A 21816-nucleotide genomic window follows, 5' to 3' on the forward strand; every position below is an offset into this window, starting at 1 on the left:
TAGATGTGGCATGATTTAATCAGTTTGAGAAAGGCTGATATGGGATGTAATATGATGAACAAATGAGTTACAGTGGAATGTTTTTATATAAATATGATCATGTACACAAGTATAGAGTTTGTCTTGACTGAATGAACTGAAGTATGGAGGGAGCAGTGTGTGCTGGGATCAGTGTGTCAGCACAGAGCTGTAATCTAACAGATACTGTATGAATGAGACGCAGTAGAGGAAACACTAAGAGGAGCTCAGATTAAGATGAGTAAAGATATTCTTACGTCAGTTTTCAGTGTTGAGCTTTTTTAAATGATTTGTGCCTGATGAAATATACCTGTGCAGAATGTTGTTTTGCAGATGGTTGCCATGACGATGCTGGTGAGGCCTGTTCCCGCTCCCAGCTCCAGGACTGTGGCTCCTCTGAACATGTCAGGGCTGGAGAGAATGAAGTCCGCCAAGAGGAAGGCCCCCCGCCACACCTTCAGAAATCGCAAATTAATCGCATCTCTTATCAACATATGAGTGGACAAATATGCTTTATGCTAATGTTTATTATCATTTGAACAATGACAAATATTCTCATGAATATTAAACAACAACCTCTGAACATTACAAATATTTGCCTCAATTCAACCTGGAACTCATACAATACAAATGGTGTGTGTGTGTGTGTGTGTGTGTGTGTGTGTGTGTGTGTGTGTGTGTGTGTGTGTGTGTGTGTGTGTGTGTGTGTGTGTGTGTGTGTGTGTGTGTGTGTGTGTGTGTGTGTGTGTGTGTGTGTGTGTGTGTGTGTGTGTGTGTGTGTGTGTGTGTGTGTGTGTGTGTGTGTGTGTGTGTGTGTGTGTGTGTGTGTGTGTGTGTGTGTGTGTGTGTGTGTGTGTGTGTGTGCATGCGTGCGATGGATCGTTGGAGCTATGTGCAACTCAAGGCATATGCTCGAACGGGAGCTGCCTGGACGCTGCAATCATGAGTGTGCTGACTTCTCCTACAATGTCCCGCTGTCTGCTTCCTGCATCAAGTCAAGTGCTCGGCGCAGTTGTGTGGATAGAGCGCTCCTCTGTTTTCATTTAAACAGCTCCTTATATCCGTTAGCGCAGCTAGCTAGCACCAGATGCTAACAACAACAATGCACGTAAGGTCTCTCCCTCGGGCCACACACACACACACACACACACGCACAGACACCCCCTCCCGGTCCTCCCGATGGCCAGTCGGTGCCTGCCGGTGAGCGTGGAAGTGTGGTCTGCCACAAGCGGGCGGCAGGAGCGGGGCTGTCAGCATCAGCTTGCAGATGGTATTTTAAACTCGATGCGCTCTGAAACTACGGGGCGGCCGAGAAAAAAAAATACACATGCGTTAATCGCTTTAAAATAATTAGTGGCGTTAATTTTTTTGCGTTAACGCGTTAACTTGCCAGCCCTAGTATATATGTATATATTTATAGATTTCAGAATCAAACAAGTATCAGAGCACTCTCATAATAACGTAACACTATCAGAGACTGGATTGTTGATTGTTATATATATTTTATATATATATATATATATATATATATATATATATATATATATATATCGTACATTTCCCCTTTGTGGGACAAAAAAAGGATTTCTGATGTGATTAACCCCTACAGTTCAAAATGTATCCTGAAGACTCTGTCACACAGGAGGCAGCACAGTGGGGTCATCACAGGCTCAGCACCACTCAGTGCCTACACTTCAGCCACATGTTCTGCCAGCCATGCTTTATGTAACATTTGTGTGAGAAGTGAACAGAAGCACAAATCATTTGAGTTTCAATGGAAGCATTTAAAGATCACAGCAATTCACTTCCTGACACGGTTGCAGCACACTTCAACACTGAAAAACTGTGAAATAAGGAAAAGATAACCCTTTAACTACGGGGGGGGGGGGGGGGGGGCAGATTAGTTTAATTGTACTCACCTGTTTGCCTACATCCTCCAGGGTTGTGGCCATGGTGTGTTCTGTAAAACATATTCGATTCATATGTTAAACACTACTTATTTATTATAAACTTCACACAAAAAGCAAGGAGATCTGTGTTTGGTAGCTTATTGCTGAGCATGTGGGGCGTGCCCGTGAAGCGTGGGACAAATCTCCTCTGCCAATGCCAAACAGCTTTTTGTTGCTGTTGACTCTTGTTTGGTGTTGTTTGGTGGATTGGATGATTGAAGTCTGATGAATCAAGATATTTTGGCAACATTTATTTATGAACAATGTATTAATTTAACAAGGAGCCACAGTAGCGTGTGGAAGAACCAAACACAGCCTCTCCTCCTCATGCTGGTCACAAATGTGGCACCACTTGAAATGTAAATAAACAGGCTTTGCAACGATGCAAGATGTATTGCCAAGAAGCATTGTTACAACAAAGAAATAATCTACGAAACACAGATGTTCTTACTTTTGGTGTTAAGTATATATTGTGCACTATTTAACCCTTTAAATTATAGGCAAGACAGGCCACACACAGTGGCGTTTTTATATGTACAAAAGTGGTGGGGCACCAACAACTTAGATGTCTATATATAAGCTCCTGCAGTGAGCTTCATGGCTGGTGAGGCACTGGCACTGACTCTTCAGGTTTACAAATATTATATTTTGACCTAAATCAAAATATAATATTATTTTCAAAATCTTTTTTGTCTGATGCTTTGATTACTTTTAAACAGACAGTTTAGCACAAATCATACCAAAGGATACCCAAAAAATGTAATTTTATAATTTAAATATAAATTAAAGAGAAATCTCATTGCTTTTTTGTCGAGGGAAGCCATGCGCAGCTTACTGTACTTCCAGGTTTTAGGATGCGTCTCTCGTCTGCTCTTCACACACACACACACACCACACTTTTTGCGGCACACGTACACCCAAGCAGCTCTGAATTATGGGAGACGACGTATGGTGGGGATGGCAGCTCAGTGCCCCTATGGTCATTATTTTTTTGCCACACACATTAAATAATAGGACAATACTCTGAGCATGCGCAGTGTAGTTTTTACAGTCACCGTTCACTTAGACAGTGAGAGGGAGGGGCATGATCGGGTTTTGTCCCACATGGCTCTAAACAGCTCAATAGGCACACACTGTAGACACTAATTAGAAGAACACAGACTAAAACAACAATGTACAGACAAATCAGATGATTAAACATGATCTTAAATATGTTTTATATTTCTTTTTCTATTTTTTTGTAATCATTATTTTTAATACTTTCTGCTGAAAAAAAAGTTAAATTTTGAAAAATAAATAAATACATGTTCAAATAAGTATAGAAACCAAGTCAAATTTGTCAAATGTATTGCACTGGTGATTACAGTTTGAACAGTTGACAGCTATAGGCCTACAGCTTTCATGCTTAAAACATAACGTTATAAACATCCATCCATCCATCTTCTCCCGCTTATCCGGGGTAGCAGTTCCAGCAGAGAGCCCCAAACTTTCTTTTCCCCGGCCACATCAACCAGCCTTGACTGGGGGATCCCAAGGCGCTCTCAGGACATATAATCCCTCCACCTGGTCCTAGGTCTACCCCTTGGTCTCTTCCCAGCTGGACGTGCCTGGAACACCTCCCTAGGGAGGCGCCCAGGTGGCATCCTTACTAGGTGCCCGAACCACCTCAACTGGCTCCTTTCGACGCGAAGGAGGAGCGGTTCAACTCCGAGTCCCTCCCTGATGACTGAACTTCTCACCTTATCCCTAAGGGAGACACCAGCCACCCTGCGGAGGAAACCCATCTCGGCCGCTTGTATCCGCAATCTCGTTCTTTCGGTCATGACCCATCCTTCATGACCATAGGTGAGGGTAGGAACGAAAATGGCCCGGTAGACAGAGAGCTTTGCCTTCTGGCTCAGCTCTCTTTTCGTCACAACGGTGCGGTAAAGCGACTGCAGTACCGCTCCCGCTGCTCCGATTCTCCGGCCCATCTCACGCTCCATTGTTCCCTCACTCGAGAACAAGACCCCGAGATACTTGAACTCCTTCATGTGCATCACCCTGGGTCTCTGCCTGTGTGCCTGTGAGTGTGAGACCCTGCTTCTCCGGGGTGCACGAGAGTCATTTTCAGGCTCCTCTCCACAGTTGTCCCCCTAAAACTGATTTGTAATCATTATTTTTGCATTTAAATGATTTATTTTATCATTAATATGGTTCCCTAACATAATGCACATAGTCTGGAGCTCACTGGGGTCCTGCATATGCTTTAATCAGGCGTTTTAACACTTTTTTCCATGAAAATGATTTGTATTCACTATCATGGGGCTACATAAATCAAATTCCGGGTAATTCGGAGCACAATTGTACCTTTTACTATTTAAATGCATTTGTATTATATATTTTTGGGCTATAAAAAGTGACATTTCTGGGTGACTTTGTCAGTTTATGGAGCTTAGCCCACAAATCCTGGAGGTTCCAGGCCGAATGTGGGAGCTCATAGGCGGCCTGCCATGCGCCCCCACCCGTGGAAAGAAGAAAAAAGTAATGAAAACGGTCAATTATATCTTAAAATAATCAAAAATGAAGTTTAAAAAAAATCGGAAACCCAGTTTTTTATGCTTGTCTGCAAAGAGGGAACTGCCTGGTCCCGCCCTGGTGTTCCTCTACGGCTAGTGTCCAGCCGTCAGCTGTGATATCAGCAAATTTGACCCGCCATCGGAGGGCCTCCTCCCCGGGTCCACGTGCCGGTGCTTGGCGGTCGGAAGAATGATATTTTGCAGGACATGACGGAGCTCAGGAGTCTGCACTTTGAAGCTCCTGGAGCGGACAAAGATATGTGTATTTGCCTGAATGATGGAAATAAACAAAGAATAATATTTTACAGCACATGACGGAGATCGTGTATTTTCCTGGCTTCTTGGAAATAAACCAAATGTGATCTTGCAGGGCATTACGGAGCTCATTTACCCATGTGATGTTGTGCAGTACATTACTGAGCTCATTTAACGACATGGAGTGCCAGGGGCACTAAGGGGTACTAAGGGGCACTAAGGTCTTACCCGGATGTCCTTATGTGTTTAATCAGAGTGAGAGTGCTTACGTTTGGGTACACAGCTTTGCCAGGCGCACCCACTCGTGGAAAGACGAATATGACAAAACAGTTAAAGTGTGAACCTCCAGCACAGGGGGGGTGCCGTGAAGAAGGCCGAATATGGGTACTGATGGGCGGATGGTAAAGCACCGCAAAATCCACCCCCCTTTTAGGATTACCAGGGGCATGAGGTTCTGTACGGTGTGATCATCTGGGTTAAGTCCGTGGGGGAGTGCTTAAGTCCGGGGGCCCGGGGTCTCACGGTGTGCAAGGTTATGGAAGTGCGCATGTTAGGGAGACATGCTGGAGGTCTGTAGTCCGTCCTTTGGTGGTCTGTGAGGGGCTACAGAGAGGTGCTTTTCGCGGTCTCTGTTCTGGAGGTGTGAAAAAACCTGTTTGCCCATGTTAGGGAGAGATGCTGGAGCTACTTAGTCCGTCCTTTGGGGCTCTGTGAAGGGCCACAGAGAGGTGGTTTTTGCGGTCTCTCTCCAGGAGGAGTGAAATAACCTGTTTGCCACTGTTAGGGAGAGATGCTGGAGCTCTGTAGTCTGTCCTATGGTGGTCTGTGAGGGGCCACAGATAGGTGCTTTTCGCGGTGTCTGTCCTGGAGGTGTGAAAAAACCTGTTTGCCCATGTTAGGGAGAGATGCTGGAGCTACTTAGTCCGTTCTTTGGTGGTCTGTGAGGGGCTACGGTGCTTTTCGCAGTCTCTGTCCTGGAGGTAGCACAATTCGAAAAAACGGCAGAGTGCCAACGGAGAAGCGGAGAGAAGGGGCTCGAAAAAGCTCAACCTGTTGGCACTTCAGGCTGGCAACCAACCAAGCTTCCCCTTCTCCGTCAAAATTAATTCATCCATTTCAGACTACTGTCTGCACGAAATCCCGGTTTTTGAGAGGACTCAAAAAAAAAACGGGTGTCTGATTTCATGGAGGAATGTATCCGCTCCATGTGCACTCTGGCTCGGATACATTTGTTGCCTGGAGACCCCCCAGCCTGGTTCTTACCAAACTTTAAGTTTGTAAACTGGTCTCTGGATGAATGTAAGGGGAGTTTGAGGGCACTCAAATTGCATTGCTGTTTTAGTCTGTGTTCTTCTAATTAGTGTCTACAGTGTGTGCCTATTGAGCTGTTTAGAGCCATGTGGGACAAAACCCGATCAAAACCAGATCTCACTGTCTAAGTGAACGGTGACTGTAAAAACGAGTATTTTTCTATTTAACGTGTGTGGCAAAAAAAATAATGACCATAGGGGCACTGAGATGCCATCCTCACCATACGTCATCTCACATCATTCAGAGCTGATTGGCTGTAAGTACGTGTGCCGCGAAAAGTGTAGTGTGTGAAGAGGAGACGAGAGAGCTGCAGTGAGGCGTCCTAAAACCAGGAAGTAAACTGCGCATGGCTTCCCTCCACAAAAAAGCAATGAGATTTCTCCATAGGATTTTAGAAAATAGCTCGAAATAAGATCTGTGGGAAACGTAGCTGTTAGATAAATGCACGTTTTGTTCAGCCGGATAATATCCACATGTCTACCCTCCTTTTACAATTTTCTAATCATAAATCTATCGATTAGATTTATGATAGACTTTTGAAACTACAAGAAGATAAGGAGGACTTTTACAAAAAAGTAAGAGATTTTCATCGAGAAGGATAGGCAAATGGACTTCATCTTCAAGGTAAGACCGCAATTTTATTGAAAAAGGGATCTTAGAGAACAATTCAATATTTAAATGATAAAATTACATTTTCTGTTTAAAATTAATCGAAGCATCAGACTAAAAAAGCTTTTGAAAATATAATATTTTGATTTAGGTCAAAATATAATATTTGTAAACCTGAAGAGCCAGTGCCTCACCAGCCATGAACTTCACTGCACGTCACTGCAGAAGCTTATAAACATCTACGTTTTTTGTGCTCCACCACTTTTGTACATATAAAAACACCACTGGTAACGTAACCCTATTACAACAGAGATCAACAACCTATAACAGGGCCTATGCACAGAATGCAGCTATTCAATACTCATTCTTCTTTAAGAATATGAGCATGTCTACTCAGGGGAGAGGCGGGTGCGGAAGCGATTCACAAATCAGGCCAGCCAGGGTCGGCTCTAGAACAAATCAAATGGGGGGGCAATAATTTACCAAGGGGGGGGCACACACTGCCTTCAACAACTAACACACAAACACCAACGCAACTTCAACTTCAAAAAACTGCTGTAAAGTCTATTGTCTCTCACACACATTGCAGGGTGTAGTGCTATTTTATAGTGCACCTATGACCTGTGCATACATGCACGGTTGAGGCACGACCACCAAAACAGAAACATATGGACATAGGCCACCATATAAAACGTGTGCAAATGTATTTAGTATCCTATCCATGTGAACATGTTTTAGGTGGGGAATGCTCCCCCGAGAAGATTATTTTTTAAATATTGAAGTTAAATGCATCAATCTGGTGCACTTTGAGAGCTAAATGAAGAGATCTATGGATAGTCTACATCTCTCAACATCCATATGAAACAGAACTGTAAACGGATTTACTTTTTCTTTATGGATATTTTACTAATCACTCCCCTTTTAAACTGTATTCTTGTGTTTCTGTCCTATAGTATTTCATACCCGTTTTTCATGTATTCTCTTATTCTTTAATAACCATATGATCATATAAAGGTAGCCTATTCCTCGCAAATACTTGTTTACATAAATGGTGACCAAACCGTTTGAGACCCACTGAGTTAACCTACACTAAAGTGAACTATCTAAACACTGAGAGAGTCCTTACCTCACTGAGCTGAGGTTAGTCTGACAGGAGAGGACTCTCCTCCACCTTGGTGTAGAAACAGCTCTTTATATCCGTTAGCATAGCTAGCTAACCAGATGCTAACAACAACATTCCACGTTACCGCTCGCGCACTAACAAAATGCGCTCGTGCCACACACACAGAGAGCCGAGCTAGAATGAAACACAGAGACCCAGAAGTAGGCTACTTGTATGTATATCATATTATTTTCGATGGCTTTACTGTATAATCAGTGTAACAGATGAACAGATCGCCACTGGGATCTCATCTAAACACACAGCCACGTAATGATAACAAAACAAAGGTCGGGGGTCATTGGTCAAGCAACACACCAATCAGAGAGCAGCAGTGAGCACACCTCAGGCTGTGTTTCATATTTGTATTCTTTATTTCTGATGTATTTCACACAAAAAACCTTTAGTGGAAACGTTTTCACTTATATGATTAAAAAAAAAAGGCAAAGTGGCAAGGCTTGCCCACCCTGCATTGGGGGGGCACAGTGACTCATTTGGGGGGGGCATGGCCCGCGAATGACCCCCCATGACGCCGACCCTGAGGCCAGCTGTAGAGAAGACCCTCTCAGCTGGAATTTGGGCTTAAGATGAGATTTGAGTCTGCGTGTAGGGAGGGGCAGCAGCCATATCATTAGCTAGAAGTAGCTAGATCTGATGGATTTGGACATAAAGTATAAAGGACATGAAGTATAACCGGACGCGAGAGAGAGAGATTAGCACCTGCAGCTGTGCCCGCTGTGAGGGACCGGTGAGCGGAGCAAAATTATTTGTTAAGATTGACAATCATATGTGTAATTCATGGCACAATTCAAACGGGATCGAAAGATAATCTTTCTCTCTCCATTGACTTCAATACATAACTTTTCGGAAATAAGGTCCCATGGGTCAGAAGTAGAAGGACGGGACTTCAGACTCTCTAACACCTGTGTCATGGAACACGATGATGTCATAACTCCAACTGACATGCTCAGAGCAGCAGACTTCAGATAATGGTTAATGGTCCTGCCCTCAACAGCTCTACGTCAATTATGGGGTGTCATCATATGCCGTTTCCATCCCTCGCCATAAAACACTATGTCGCTGGAACTCCAATGGACACGGTCCGATCGCCCCCCAAACTTCGCTTGTATATCACTGGTCCATGCCTCAACGGTTTTACGCCAAATCTGAGATCTCACCATAGGCTGTTGCCATGGAAACACATCCCTCGCCATAAAACACGATGTCGCTGTAGCTCCAATGCACACGGTCCGGTGGTCCCCCAAACTTCGCTTGTATATCACCGGTCCATGCCTCAACAGCTCTACGTCAAATCTGATATCTCACCATATGCCGTTTCCATGGAAATGCATCCCTCGCCATAAAACACGATGTTGTCGTAACGCCTATGAAAAGGGTCAAAACAGCACCACACTTCAGATAATGGTTAACGGTCCAGCCCTCAACAGCTCTACGTCAATTATGGGGTTTCATCATATGCCGTTTCCATGGAGCGACATCGTCTTTTATGGCGAGGGATGCGTATCCCTCTTCATAAAAGACGATGTCGCTATAACTCCTATGAAAATGTCCAAAAAGTGCTCAAACTTCACATGTGTGTTAACACATGTGAAGCACATGCTAGCACATGTGTGCTAAGTCCAGCCGTGAAGACATCTACGCGACACTTTTGAGATTTCTTCAACATGGCAACACAATCCTCGCCATAAAACACGGTTTTCTTATAACTTCAGTGAAAATGCTCCAAATGGCCTAAACTTCACAGATTTGGTAACGATGCAGCCATCAACGCATCTAAGCATATTATGGGATGTCATCAAATGCCGTTGGCATGGCGACAGATCATTCACCATCAAGTTAGTTCAAAAGTTTGCAGTTCAAATATTCTGCTGCTTTTCCAAGCCTTTTTACTTTCTTTTCTTCTCTCATCACACATTCAAGCCCCCAGTGTTCATGTATCATTTCAATCTAAATTCTTCACTTGCTTCTTACACATTTCATTTCAGCATAGCAATTTAGCATCAGCTTTTCAGCATAAAGCATTCTCACTAGCAATTTCTTCAGGAATTGCATTCTGTAGTTAGGAATGATATTGTTAAAAATATGTTTGATTAGTTTGTATAATAAAACGATTTATTTACAACGGTCATAAACACTGTAAAGAATGCAGGAAAGCTATTTAAGTTTGTATTGTGTTTATTTATAGTTTTTACCGCCATGTCTATGAAGAATTGTGACAGTAAACAGTCAAACTCTACTATGACTGTCTTCATTGTCTGCGGTTTAACTCAATGTTTGCATCGGAGTTTCAACACACTGCATGAGAACACTACAGTGAAAAAGCAGCATTGGATGTTTCCGAAGTGGTCACAATGGCAACAAGTAGCAAGTCATCCGCATCTAGTGCTAGGAGCATTAAGACTTCATCATCATCCTCATGTTTTTTATATATTTGTATATATCTGAGACCCATAATATATGTCTAAAAATAGCATAATAGGAGCACTTTAAGAGCCAGTTTAAAACTACTAAAATTATCATTTCTGCCAATGAGGCCAAGCTTACACAGAATCCATGTCTCTCACTACACATTAAACCTGTGCAGTTGTTAAGGAGACCATCGTAGTACACGCAGCACAAGCCTATCTTTTAAATAGTTCCCAGAGAGGAGCGACGAGGAAAAAGGCTTTTTCCTGAGTTGGCACCTCTGTTAATTTGTTGTTACATAGATAATAATATAGCAACATTTTGTTGGTTTCATGTTGGGTTTAAAAGAAGATCAAATGTCACAATTTCTAAAGAAACCACCATCCTCATGTTTTCATTTGATTGTTCATGCATTTAATTACATTTGACCAAATTCTATTTGATGGTGGAGAGGCTCATGCCATACCAAAGGATTAACTTCCCCATGCCAGCACTTTAGAATAACACAGAGGATCTCACCAATCTTTATAATGTCGTCGAAGGCCTGATCGTCTTCATCCTCTGAGTGTTCCTCTTCTGGCTCCAGCTCAGGGTCAGCCTGCTGCAGGATGATGGGACACACCAGGTCTCGACTGTTTCTCTCCGGAAGGTTTGTTCTCGGCCTGGGGGTCAGAGGAAAAGTATGAATGAATGTGATTGGGTGAATGGAATAAAAAGTGAATGGAATACAAATATATCAGCCAAACGTGTTTACTAAGTATAATTTCTGTGAAAATATGCCAAAGTTTGAAGTCCAACCAAGACACATTTCTAAGAATAAAAAAGTTTGGTTCTGAACTCTGAAGAGGGCTGGACCACATGACACATCTCTAAGACATTCTAGATTTCAGCCCATGGTAAAGCAGCATATCTCATCATTTATTAAATCACTACTGCCCACCCTTCAAACACACACTTCTCCCCATCAGGAACCCCCAGGTGTGTTTCTGCACGGCGCACAACACGGTGCATGGCTGAATTACAAAAAGCAGAAACAGCAACATTTTTGGTACCAAACTAATGTCACAGAGTTGATGTGTAAAGCAGGGAACACCTGGTTCTGATCGATCACACACACACACACACACACACACACACACACACACACACACACGCAGCAGGTGTTTACCGGTGTGTGATGTGGAAGTCTCCGTCCTCATCCAGGAATGGTTCCCCACCGACTTCCCCCCCATCCTCTCCATCTTGACTTTGAGAGACTTTTTCGTCCTCTTTCTTTGGTTCGTGGCCCACCCCTGCCTCCGGTACACCTTTCTCTGGGTCCTTGTCGTCAGGTCTTTCACCAACTGACAGGATCTTGAATTTAGAAATGAAGACTGGATGAATGAACAAAACAAAGTTAAAAATGAGTGGAAATACTGACACACAATTTTTGGGGGGATGCCGCAATAGGAATTGTATATAAACTTAACACAAAAATAAAGGAAATCTGTGTTTGGTAGATTATTTCTTTGTTGCATCAATGCTTCTTGGCAAAACAATCTTATACCGTTGGAAAGCCTGTTTATTTACCTTTGAAATGGTGCCACATTTGTAAGGAGCATGCATTTGTGGGATGAGCAGCAGCTATGTGGGTTGCACAGATGAAAGATGAAAGATGTGGCAAAACTCCAAACAGCTTTTTTTTTCACTGTTGACTCTTGTTTGGTGTTGTTTGGTGGTTTGGATGATTGAAGTCTGATGAATCAACACATATTGGCAACAACTTATTTATGAACAATGTATAAGCAGCCTCAGTAGCGTGTGGAAGAACCATACACAGCCACAACAGCCTCTTCTCCTCATGCATGAAGAAGTGTCTGATCATCCTCGCTCTGTGGGGGCGAGCGTTGTCATCTTGGAGGAGTTTGATTCCAGGCTGTTGAGATTCGGGGATGCCACTGGCTGCAGAATGTTATCTCGATATCTCTCTGCATTGAGATTGCCCCCACACCATCACGCTGCCCCCACACCATCACGCTGCCCCCACACCATCACGCTGCCCCCACACCATCACACTGCCTCCACACCATCACACTGCCTCCACACCATCACGCTGCCCCCACACCATCACGCTGCCCCCACACCATCACGCTGCCCCCACACCATCACGCTGCCTCCACACCATCACGCTGCCTCCACACCATCACGCTGCCTCCACACCATCACGCTGCCCCCACACCATCACGCTGCCTCCACACCATCACACTGCCCCCACACCATCACACTACCATCACACTGCCCCCACACCATCACGCTGCCATCACACCATCACGCTGCCTCCACACCATCACACTGCCTCCACACCATCACACTACCATCACACTGCCCCCACACCATCACACTGCCATCACACCATCACGCTGCCTCCACACCATCACACTGCCCCCACACCATCACGCTGCCATCACACCATCACACTGCCCCCACACCATCACACTGCCATCACACCATCACACTGCCTCCACACCATCACACTACCATCACACCATCACGCTGCCATCACCCTGCCCCCACACCATCACGCTGCCTCCACACCATCACGCTGCCTCCACACCATCACGCTGCCATCACACCATCACGCTGCCCCCACACACATCACACTGCCATCACACCATCACACTGCCTCCACACCATCACGCTGCCTCCACACCATCACCCTGCCCCCACACCATCACGCTGCCTCCACACCATCACACTGCCCCCACACCATCACGCTGCCATCACACCATCACGCTGCCCCCACACCATCACACTGCCCCCACACCATCACACTGCCTCCACACCATCACGCTGCCTCCACACCATCACACTGCCCCCACACCATCACGCTGCCTCCACACCATCACCCTGCCCCCACACCATCACGCTGCCATCACACCATCACGCTGCCTCCACACCATCACCCTGCCCCCACACCATCACGCTGCCTCCACACCATCACACTGCCCCCACACCATCACACTGCCATCACACCATCACCCTGCCCCCACACCATCACGCTGCCATCACACCATCACGCTGCCATCACACCATCACGCTGCCCCCACACCATCACGCTGCCTCCACACCATCACACTGCCTCCACACCATCACACTGCCTCCACACCATCACGCTGCCTCCACACCATCACACTGCCCCCACACCATCACGCTGCCCCCACACCATCACCCTGCCTCCACACCATCACACTGCCTCCACACCATCACGCTGCCTCCACACCATCACACTGCCCCCACACCATCACGCTGCCCCCACACCATCACCCTGCCTCCACACCATCACCCTGCCTCCACACCATCACACTGCCTCCACACCATCACGCTGCCTCCACACCATCACACTGCCCCCACACCATCACGCTGCCCCCACACCATCACGCTGCCTCCACACCATCACCCTGCCCCCACACCATCACGCTGCCATCACACCATCACGCTGCCCCCACACCATCACGCTGCCCCCACACCATCACGCTGCCATCACACCATCACGCTGCCCCCACACCATCACGCTGCCTCCACACCATCACGCTGCCATCACACCATCACACTGCCCCCACACCATCACACTGCCTCCACACCATCACACTGCCTCCACACCATCACGCTGCCTCCACACCATCACGCTGCCTCCACCAACAGATGGTACTCCATCAGTGCAGCAATCAGCAAAGGTTCTCCACGTGTTCTCCACACTGTGACCCTACGATCCAAGTGCCGCAGGCAGGATCTGGACTCATGGCTGAACACGATGTTCCTCCACATGTTGAGGTTCCAGTGCTCTGAACACGATGTTCCTCCACATGTTGAGGTTCCAGTGCTCTGAACACGATGTTCCTCCACATGTTGAGGTTCCAGTGCTCTGAACACGATGTTCCTCCACATGTTGAGGTTCCAGTGCTCTGAACACGATGTTCCTCCACATGTTGAGGTTCCAGTGCTCTGAACACGATGTTCCTCCACATGTTGAGGTTCCAGTGCTCTGAACACGATGTTCCTCCACATGTTGAGGTTCCAGTGCTCTGAACACGATGTTCCTCCACATGTTGAGGTTCCAGTGCTCTGAACACGATGTTCCTCCACATGTTGAGGTTCCAGTCATGGCAGGTCTCCTAGCAGCCGTACGAGACTGGAGAGTGGCTGCTGTTTGGCATTGGCAGAGGAGATTTGTCACATTTTTCATGGGCGCAACCCACATACTCAGCTCTGCTGCTCATCCCACAAATGCATGTTCCTCACAAATGTGGTACCATTTGAACGGTAAGAAAACATGCTTCCCAACAGTGTACGATTTATTGCCAAGAAGCATTGTTACAACAAAGAAATAATCTACCCAACACAAATGTCCTTACTTTTTGTGTTAAGTTTATTTAGATATTGTATTTTACACAGTTCCTCAACGTCAGATAAAATATTTAAAAAATGCATTGCAATGACCTTGAGGTAATATAAGAAAGCCATTTCACCATCCTTTAACCGTTTGGTATATACATACAGAAGGGGTGGAATCTCATGCAGTAAAACATTTTCTCATAATATTCTGTTAGGGATGTCCCAAACAGATCATTGCAGCATCCCTCTGTTTCAGCCCTGTTTCAAAAGTGCTGATTCTCTGTCAGAAAAATTAAATGCATGATACTTGAAAATGCCTCAAGAAAGAAACATCAAAGCTCTCCATAGCATTTCATTTATTCTGTTACAACAGTGTTGCATCTCATCCCTCAAAGCAGAAGCCTCAGATTGCTTATAAAAAGGGGAAAGAGGAAGGGTCAAAGTCCTATAAAGAGAAAGTTGCGTCATCTCCGTTTACTCTAATGGACCATTTTTTTACAGCAATGGCGGATCGTGGAGCCTCTCAATAGTTCCCGGACGTTAGCGGCAAAGACTAGCAGTGCAGTAGAGTTGCAGTAGAATAGACCGTTTGTGATGGACTTTGAAAGGTAAGACGTTTAAAGACTTATATTGCGGATATTATCAGCACATCTGAATCAAATTAACATGTGAATTAAAGCATGTTAGTGGATTATCCCCCTCTAAATGAGTAGATTAAGGGAATGATAACAGATTAGGCTAGGATACCGGATAAAGTTAGCAACACACGTTAACCATGATAATTGTCACTGGCCCTGTGCATCTCGTAATCATTATAACCGGCCCGCTCTCGTCTATCCCACGTGCTCCACTGAGATCCAGCACCTAGTTTCAGGCGGCCTGTGGAACTGCCAGTCAGCTGTTCCTAAGGCTGACTTCATCTCTGGCTCCGCCTCCCTGCAGACTCTGGATTTCCTTGCTCTCACTGCGACCTGGATTACTCCATTCAACACATCCACCCCAGCAGCTCTCTCCACAGCATGCTCCTTCTCCCATACACCCAGACCCACTGGCAGAGGAGGTGGCACTGGTCTCCTGCTCTCTCCCAAATGGAGCTTTTCCCTCTTCAAGCTTCCTAACTTCACTCCTTCCACCTTTGAATTCCATGCCGTCACAGTGACCCATCCTATACAACTGACCATTGTTGTTCTCTACCGTCCACCAGGAGCCTTGGGGGACTTCTTGGATGAATTAGATCATCTCCTCTCACACATCCCTGAAACTGGCCCTCCCGCTGTACTTCTCGGAGACTTCAACCTCCAGACGGGGAAGATATCTGAACTAACATCTCTGTTAACCACCTTTGCTTTCTCACTGTCTCCGTCCCCACCGACTCATAAAGCTGGCAGTGTCCTCGATCTCATATTCTCAAGGAACTGCACTACTTCTAACCTCTCTGTAAACCCGCTCAACATCCGATCACTTCTTCATTTCATTCTCTTTACCCCTTTCCAAACATAACAAACTAATCTCTTCTCATCCTGCACCTGTCCGCCGTAACCTCCGTTCCCTCTCCCCTCTACCTTTGCCTCCTCGGTGCTCTCAGCCCTCCCTTCCTCTGACTCGTTCCAACTCCTGCCTCCAAACTCTGCTGCGGAAACTCTCCTCTCTACTCTCTCATCCTCTCTGGACTCTCTCTGTCCTCTCACATCTCGGCAGGCTCGCCAGTCCCCTCCTGCTCCCTGGCTAGATGACGCACTGTGTGCTAATAGAACCGTCCTTCGGGCAGCAGAGCGGAAACGGTGGAAATCCAAACACCATGACGACCTCCTAACCTATCAGGCTCTCCTCTCCTCTTTCTCTGCTTCCATCTCTCAGACAAAAAGCACTTTCTTTCAAGATAAGATCCAATCTTCCTATTCCAATCCCAAAAAACTATTTTCCATCTTCTCCACCCTCTTGGACCCCCCCAAAGCCCCTTCCCCCTCCTTCCTCCTGGACCCCCCCAAAGCCCCTTCCCCCTCCTCCCTCCTGGACCCTCCCAAAGCCCCTCCCCCCTCCTGGACCCTCCCAAAGCCCCTCCCCCCTCCTCCCTTCTGTCAAGCGACTTTGTTAACCACTTTGAAAAAAAAGGTTGATGATATTCGCTCTTCTTTTTCTGACTCACCTTTACTCACCGCTGGGTCCTTTCACCCACACACTAACCTCCTTTTCCCCTCTCTCTCCAAGTGAGGTTCTTACCCTCATTACCTCTGCCCGTCCTACCACCTGTCCTCTGGACCCTATCCCTTCAAACCTCCTTCAGACTATCGCTCCTGATATTCTACCGTTTCTCACCCATTTCATCAACACTTCTCTAACGTCTGGTCACTTTCCAAACAGTCTCAAGGAGGCGAGAGTAAACCCTCTCCTAAAGAAACCCACTCTCAACCCGTCTGATGCTATAAACTACAGGCCTGTCTCTCTCCTCCCGTTCCTGTCTAAAACACTTGAACGCGCTGTCTTTAAACAACTCTCCTGCTATCTCCATCAGAACAAGCTTCTGGATCCGCACCAGTCTGGCTTCAAGGCAGGTCACTCCACAGAAACTGCTCTCCTTGCTGTCTCTGAGGAACTGCACACTGCTAAAGCAGCCTCCCTCTCCTCTGTCATCATCCTGTTGGACCTGTCTGCTGCATTCGACACGGTGAACCATCAGATCCTCCTTCACTCTCCAAGAACTTGGAGTTTCAGGCTCTGCACTTTCCCTCCTCACCTCATACCTCAAAGACCGCACCTACAGGGTCACTTGGAGAGAGTCCGAGTCCGACCCTTGTCAATTAACTACAGGGGTCCCTCAGGGCTCTGTTCTTGGTTCCCTCCTCTTCTCCCTGTACACAAACTCGCTCGGATCAGTCATTAGCCCGCATGGTTTTTCATACCACTGCTACGCTGACGACACCCAATGAGTCCTGTCCTTCCCCCGCTCAGAGACCCAGGTCGTCGCACGCATCTCTGCTCGTCTAGCTGACATCTCTCAGTGCATGTCTGCTCATCATCTCAAGCTCAACCTTGACAAAACTGAACTGCTTTTCCTTCCGGGAAAAGATTGTCCCTCTCTTGACCTGACTATCTACATTAGCACCTCTGTTGTTTCCCCGACTCAGACTGCAAGGAATCTGGGCGTGACCCTAGATAACAACCTGTCCTTCACTGCAAACATCGCTGCTACAACCCGCTGCTGCAGATACACGCTTTACAACATCAGGAGGATGCGTCCCCAGCTGACCCAGAAATCGACGCAGGTTCTGGTCCAGGCTCTCGTCACCTCACGCCTAGACTACTGCAACTCCCTCCTGGCTGGTCTACCTGCATGTGCCATCCGACCTCTGCAGCTCATCCAGAATGCAGCGGCTCGTCTGGTCTTCAACCTTCCAAAATTTTCCCACACCACGCCGCTCCTCCGCTCCTCCACTGGCTTCCGGTAACTGCTAGAATCCACTTCAAGACACTGGTACTTGCGTACCATGCTGCGAATGGATCTGGCCCTTCCTACATCCAGGACATGGTTAAACCGTACACCCCAGCACGTGCACTCCGCTCTGCATCAACCAAACGGCTCGCTGCACCCTCGCTGCGAGGGGGACCCAAGTTCCTATCAGCAAAAACACGTGGGTTTGCTATCCTGGCTCCAAAATGGTGGAATGAGCTCCCATTGACATCAGGACCGCAGAAAGCTTACACACCTTCCGGCGCAGACTGAAAACTCATCTCTTTCGACTCCACTTCGAGCGATAGAATGAAAAACAAAAAACAAAACATATAAAAATAAAAAGCACTTATATACTAACAAAGCACTTATATACTAACAAAGCACTTATATACTAACAAAGCACTTATATACTAACAAAGCACTTATATACTAACAAAGGACTGGCTTATCTAAAGCCAGTTGAGTAGCACTTGAAATGTTTTAGCTCTTTGAAACCTGATGTACTTGATTCTGTTTTCTTCAAGGTTGTATCTTCTTGGTCGAACGCACTTATTGTAGGGGGACACGTGTTGATGTAGAAGAGACATTAAGAAGAGGGGACACGTGTTGATGAAGAAGAGACATGAGGAAGAGGGGACACGTGTTGATGTAGAAGAGACATGAAGAAGAGGGGACACATGTTGATGTAGAAGAGACATGAAGAAGAGGGGACACATGTTGATGTAAAAGAGACATGGAGAAGAGGGGACACATGTTGATGAAGAAGAGACATGAAGAAGAGGGGACACATGTTGATGTAGAAGAGACATGGAGAAGAGGGGACACATGTTGATGTAGAAGAGACATGAAGAAGAGGGGACACATGTTGATGTAGAAGAGACATGGAGAAGAGGGGACACATGATGATGTAGAAGAGACATGAAGAAGAGGGGACACATGTTGATGTAGAAGAGACATGAAGAAGAGGGGACACATGTTGATGTAAAAGAGACATGGAGAAGAGGGGACACATGTTGATGAAGAAGAGACATGAAGAAGAGGGGACACATGTTGATGTAGAAGAGACATGGAGAAGAGGGGACACATGTTGATGTAGAAGAGACATGAAGAAGAGGGGACACATGTTGATGTAGAAGAGACATGGAGAAGAGGGGACACATGATGATGTAGAAGAGACATGAAGAAGAGGGGACACATGTTGATGGAGAAGAGACATGAAGAAGAGGGGACACATGTTGATGTAGAAGAGACATGAAGAAGAGGGGACACATGTTGATGTAGAAGAGACATGGAGAAGAGGGGACACATGTTGATGAAGAAGAGACATGGAGAAGAGGGGACACATGTTGATGTAAAAGAGACATGGAGAAGAGGGGACACATGTTGATGAAGAAGAGACATGAAGAAGAGGGGACACATGTTGATGTAGAAGAGACATGGAGAAGAGGGGACACATGTTGATGTAGAAGAGACATGAAGAAGAGGGGACACATGTTGATGTAGAAGAGACATGAAGAAGAGGGGACACATGTTGATGTAGAAGAGACATGGAGAAGAGGGGACACATGTTGATGAAGAAGAGACATGGAGAAGAGGGGACACATGTTGATGTAAAAGAGACATGGAGAAGAGGGGACACATGTTGATGAAGAAGAGACATGAAGAAGAGGGGACACATGTTGATGTAGAAGAGACATGGAGAAGAGGGGACACATGTTGATGTAGAAGAGACATGAAGAAGAGGGGACACATGTTGATGAAGAAGAGACATGAAGAAGAGGGGACACATGTTGATGTAGAAGAGACATGGAGAAGAGGGGACACATGTTGATGTAGAAGAGACATGGAGAAGAGGGGACACATGTTGATGTAGAAGAGACATGAAGAAGAAGAGACATGAAGAAGAGGGGACACGTGTTGATGTAGAAGAGACATGAAGAAGAGGGGACACATGTTGATGTAGAAGAGACATGAAGAAGAGGGGACACGTGTTGATGTAGAAGAGACATGAAGAAGAGGGGACACGTGTTGATGTAGAAGAGACATGAAGAAGAGGGGACACGTGTTGATGAAGAAGAGACATGAAGAAGAGGGGACACATGTTGATGTAGAAGAGACATGAAGAAGAGGGGACACATGTTGATGTAGAAGAGACATGAAGAAGAGGGGACACATGTTGATGAAGAAGAGACATGAAGAAGAGGGGACACATGTTGATGAAGAAGAGACATGAAGAAGAGGGGACACGTGTTGATGTAGAAGAGACATTAAGAAGAGGGGACACGTGTTGATGTAGAAGAGACATGAAGAAGAGGGGACACATGGTGATGTAGAAGAGACATGGAGAAGAGGGGACACATGGTGATGTAGAAGAGACATGAAGAAGAGGGGACACATGTTGATGTAGAAGAGACATGGAGAAGAGGGGACACATGTTGATGTAGAAGAGACATGAAGAAGAGGGGACACATGTTGATGTAAAAGAGACATGAAGAAGAGAGGACACGTGTTGATGTAGAAGAGACATGAAGAAGAGGGGACACGTGTTGATGTAGAAGAGACATGAAGAAGAGGGGACACATGTTGATGTAGAAGAGACATGAAGAAGAGAGGACACGTGTTGATGTAGAAGAGACATGGAGAAGAGAGGACACATGTTGATGTAGAAGAGACATGAAGAAGAGAGGACACATGTTGATGTAGAAGAGACATGAAGAAGAGGGGACACATGTTGATGTAGAAGAGACATGAAGAAGAGGGGACACATGTTGATGTAGAAGAGACATGAAGAAGAGAGGACACATGGTGATGAAGAAGAGACATGGAGAAGAGGGGACACATGTTGATGTAGAAGACACATGAGGAAGAGGGGACACATGTTGATGTAGAAGAGACATGAAGAAGAGAGGACACGTGTTGATGTAGAAGAGACATGAAGAAGAGGGGACACGTGTTGATGTAGAAGAGACATGAAGAAGAGGGGACACATGTTGATGAAGAAGAGACATGAAGAAGAGGGGACACGTGTTGATGTAGAAGAGACATGAAGAAGAGGGGACACGTGTTGATGTAGAAGAGACATGAAGAAGAGGGGACACATGTTGATGAAGAAGAGACATGAAGAAGAGAGGACACGTGTTGATGTAGAAGAGACATGAAGAAGAGGGGACACGTGTTGATGTAGAAGAGACATGAAGAAGAGAGGACACGTGTTGATGTAGAAGAGACATGAAGAAGAGGGGACACATGTTGATGTAGAAGAGACATGAAGAAGAGGGTTTTGCATAATAGGTGACCTTATTAAAAAGAACTGTAACAATCATCTTTATCCACATGAAGTAATCAGTAAATAGTCCTAATCCAAACGGTTGGTGTCATGACGACGGATCATTCTAAATGATGGATATATATAGATGAAAGTGACGTGGGGAACGGGCTTTAGTATAAACATGTCGGTGTGCTGCCGGACTGACACATGTCTCTGAATAACACGTGCACCCTTTCTTTCACACACGAACAGAACAGGCTGCAGACCCAAAGAGGGGCGATACGCACCGGGCTGGCCCACAGAGTTGAGGCGGGTCATGAGGTGGCGAGCGTTGGGCCGCAGCATGTGCACGTCTGACAGCACGGTGTCATGGTGGAAGGTGATCCGGTCCATGGCTCAGAGCTCATGCTCCGGACGAGCAGGGCTCTGCTGGCAGTATC

At 46.1% G+C, this 21816-nt stretch overlaps 1 protein-coding gene across 1 annotated transcript; it reads right to left on the reverse strand.

Moving 5' to 3' along the window:
- Nucleotides 1-284: 284 nt before the first annotated feature.
- On the reverse strand, nucleotides 285-21810 carry mettl22 (methyltransferase 22, Kin17 lysine). Its single transcript, XM_034077255.1, has 5 exons — nucleotides 21664-21810; nucleotides 11455-11659; nucleotides 10806-10948; nucleotides 1938-1978; nucleotides 285-473 (listed from the first exon to the last, which is right to left on the reverse strand). The coding sequence occupies exons 1-5, from the start codon at nucleotides 21767-21769 to the stop codon at nucleotides 300-302; spliced, it is 669 nt and encodes a 222-aa protein (XP_033933146.1). The 5' UTR covers nucleotides 21770-21810; the 3' UTR covers nucleotides 285-299.
- Between the last annotated feature and the right edge of the window lie 6 nt (nucleotides 21811-21816).

This window comes from Pseudochaenichthys georgianus, unplaced genomic scaffold (assembly GCF_902827115.2).
Source record: "Pseudochaenichthys georgianus unplaced genomic scaffold, fPseGeo1.2 scaffold_1439_arrow_ctg1, whole genome shotgun sequence".
NCBI lineage: Eukaryota > Metazoa > Chordata > Actinopteri > Perciformes > Channichthyidae > Pseudochaenichthys > Pseudochaenichthys georgianus.

What these genes read in the sequence shown, in the direction of transcription:
- mettl22 (XM_034077255.1), bottom strand. Translation starts at nt 21,769, where the DNA reads ATGGACCGGATCACCTTCCACCATGACACCGTGCTGTCAGACGTGCAC. An exon ending in GACTTCCACATCACACACCG is followed by an intron (nt 10,949 to 11,454) that starts GTAAACACCTGC and finishes TCTGACCCCCAG; the next exon opens with GCCGAGAACAAACCTTCCGG. An exon ending in TGGAGGATGTAGGCAAACAG is followed by an intron (nt 474 to 1,937) that starts GTGAGTACAATT and finishes CGATTTCTGAAG; the next exon opens with GTGTGGCGGGGGGCCTTCCT.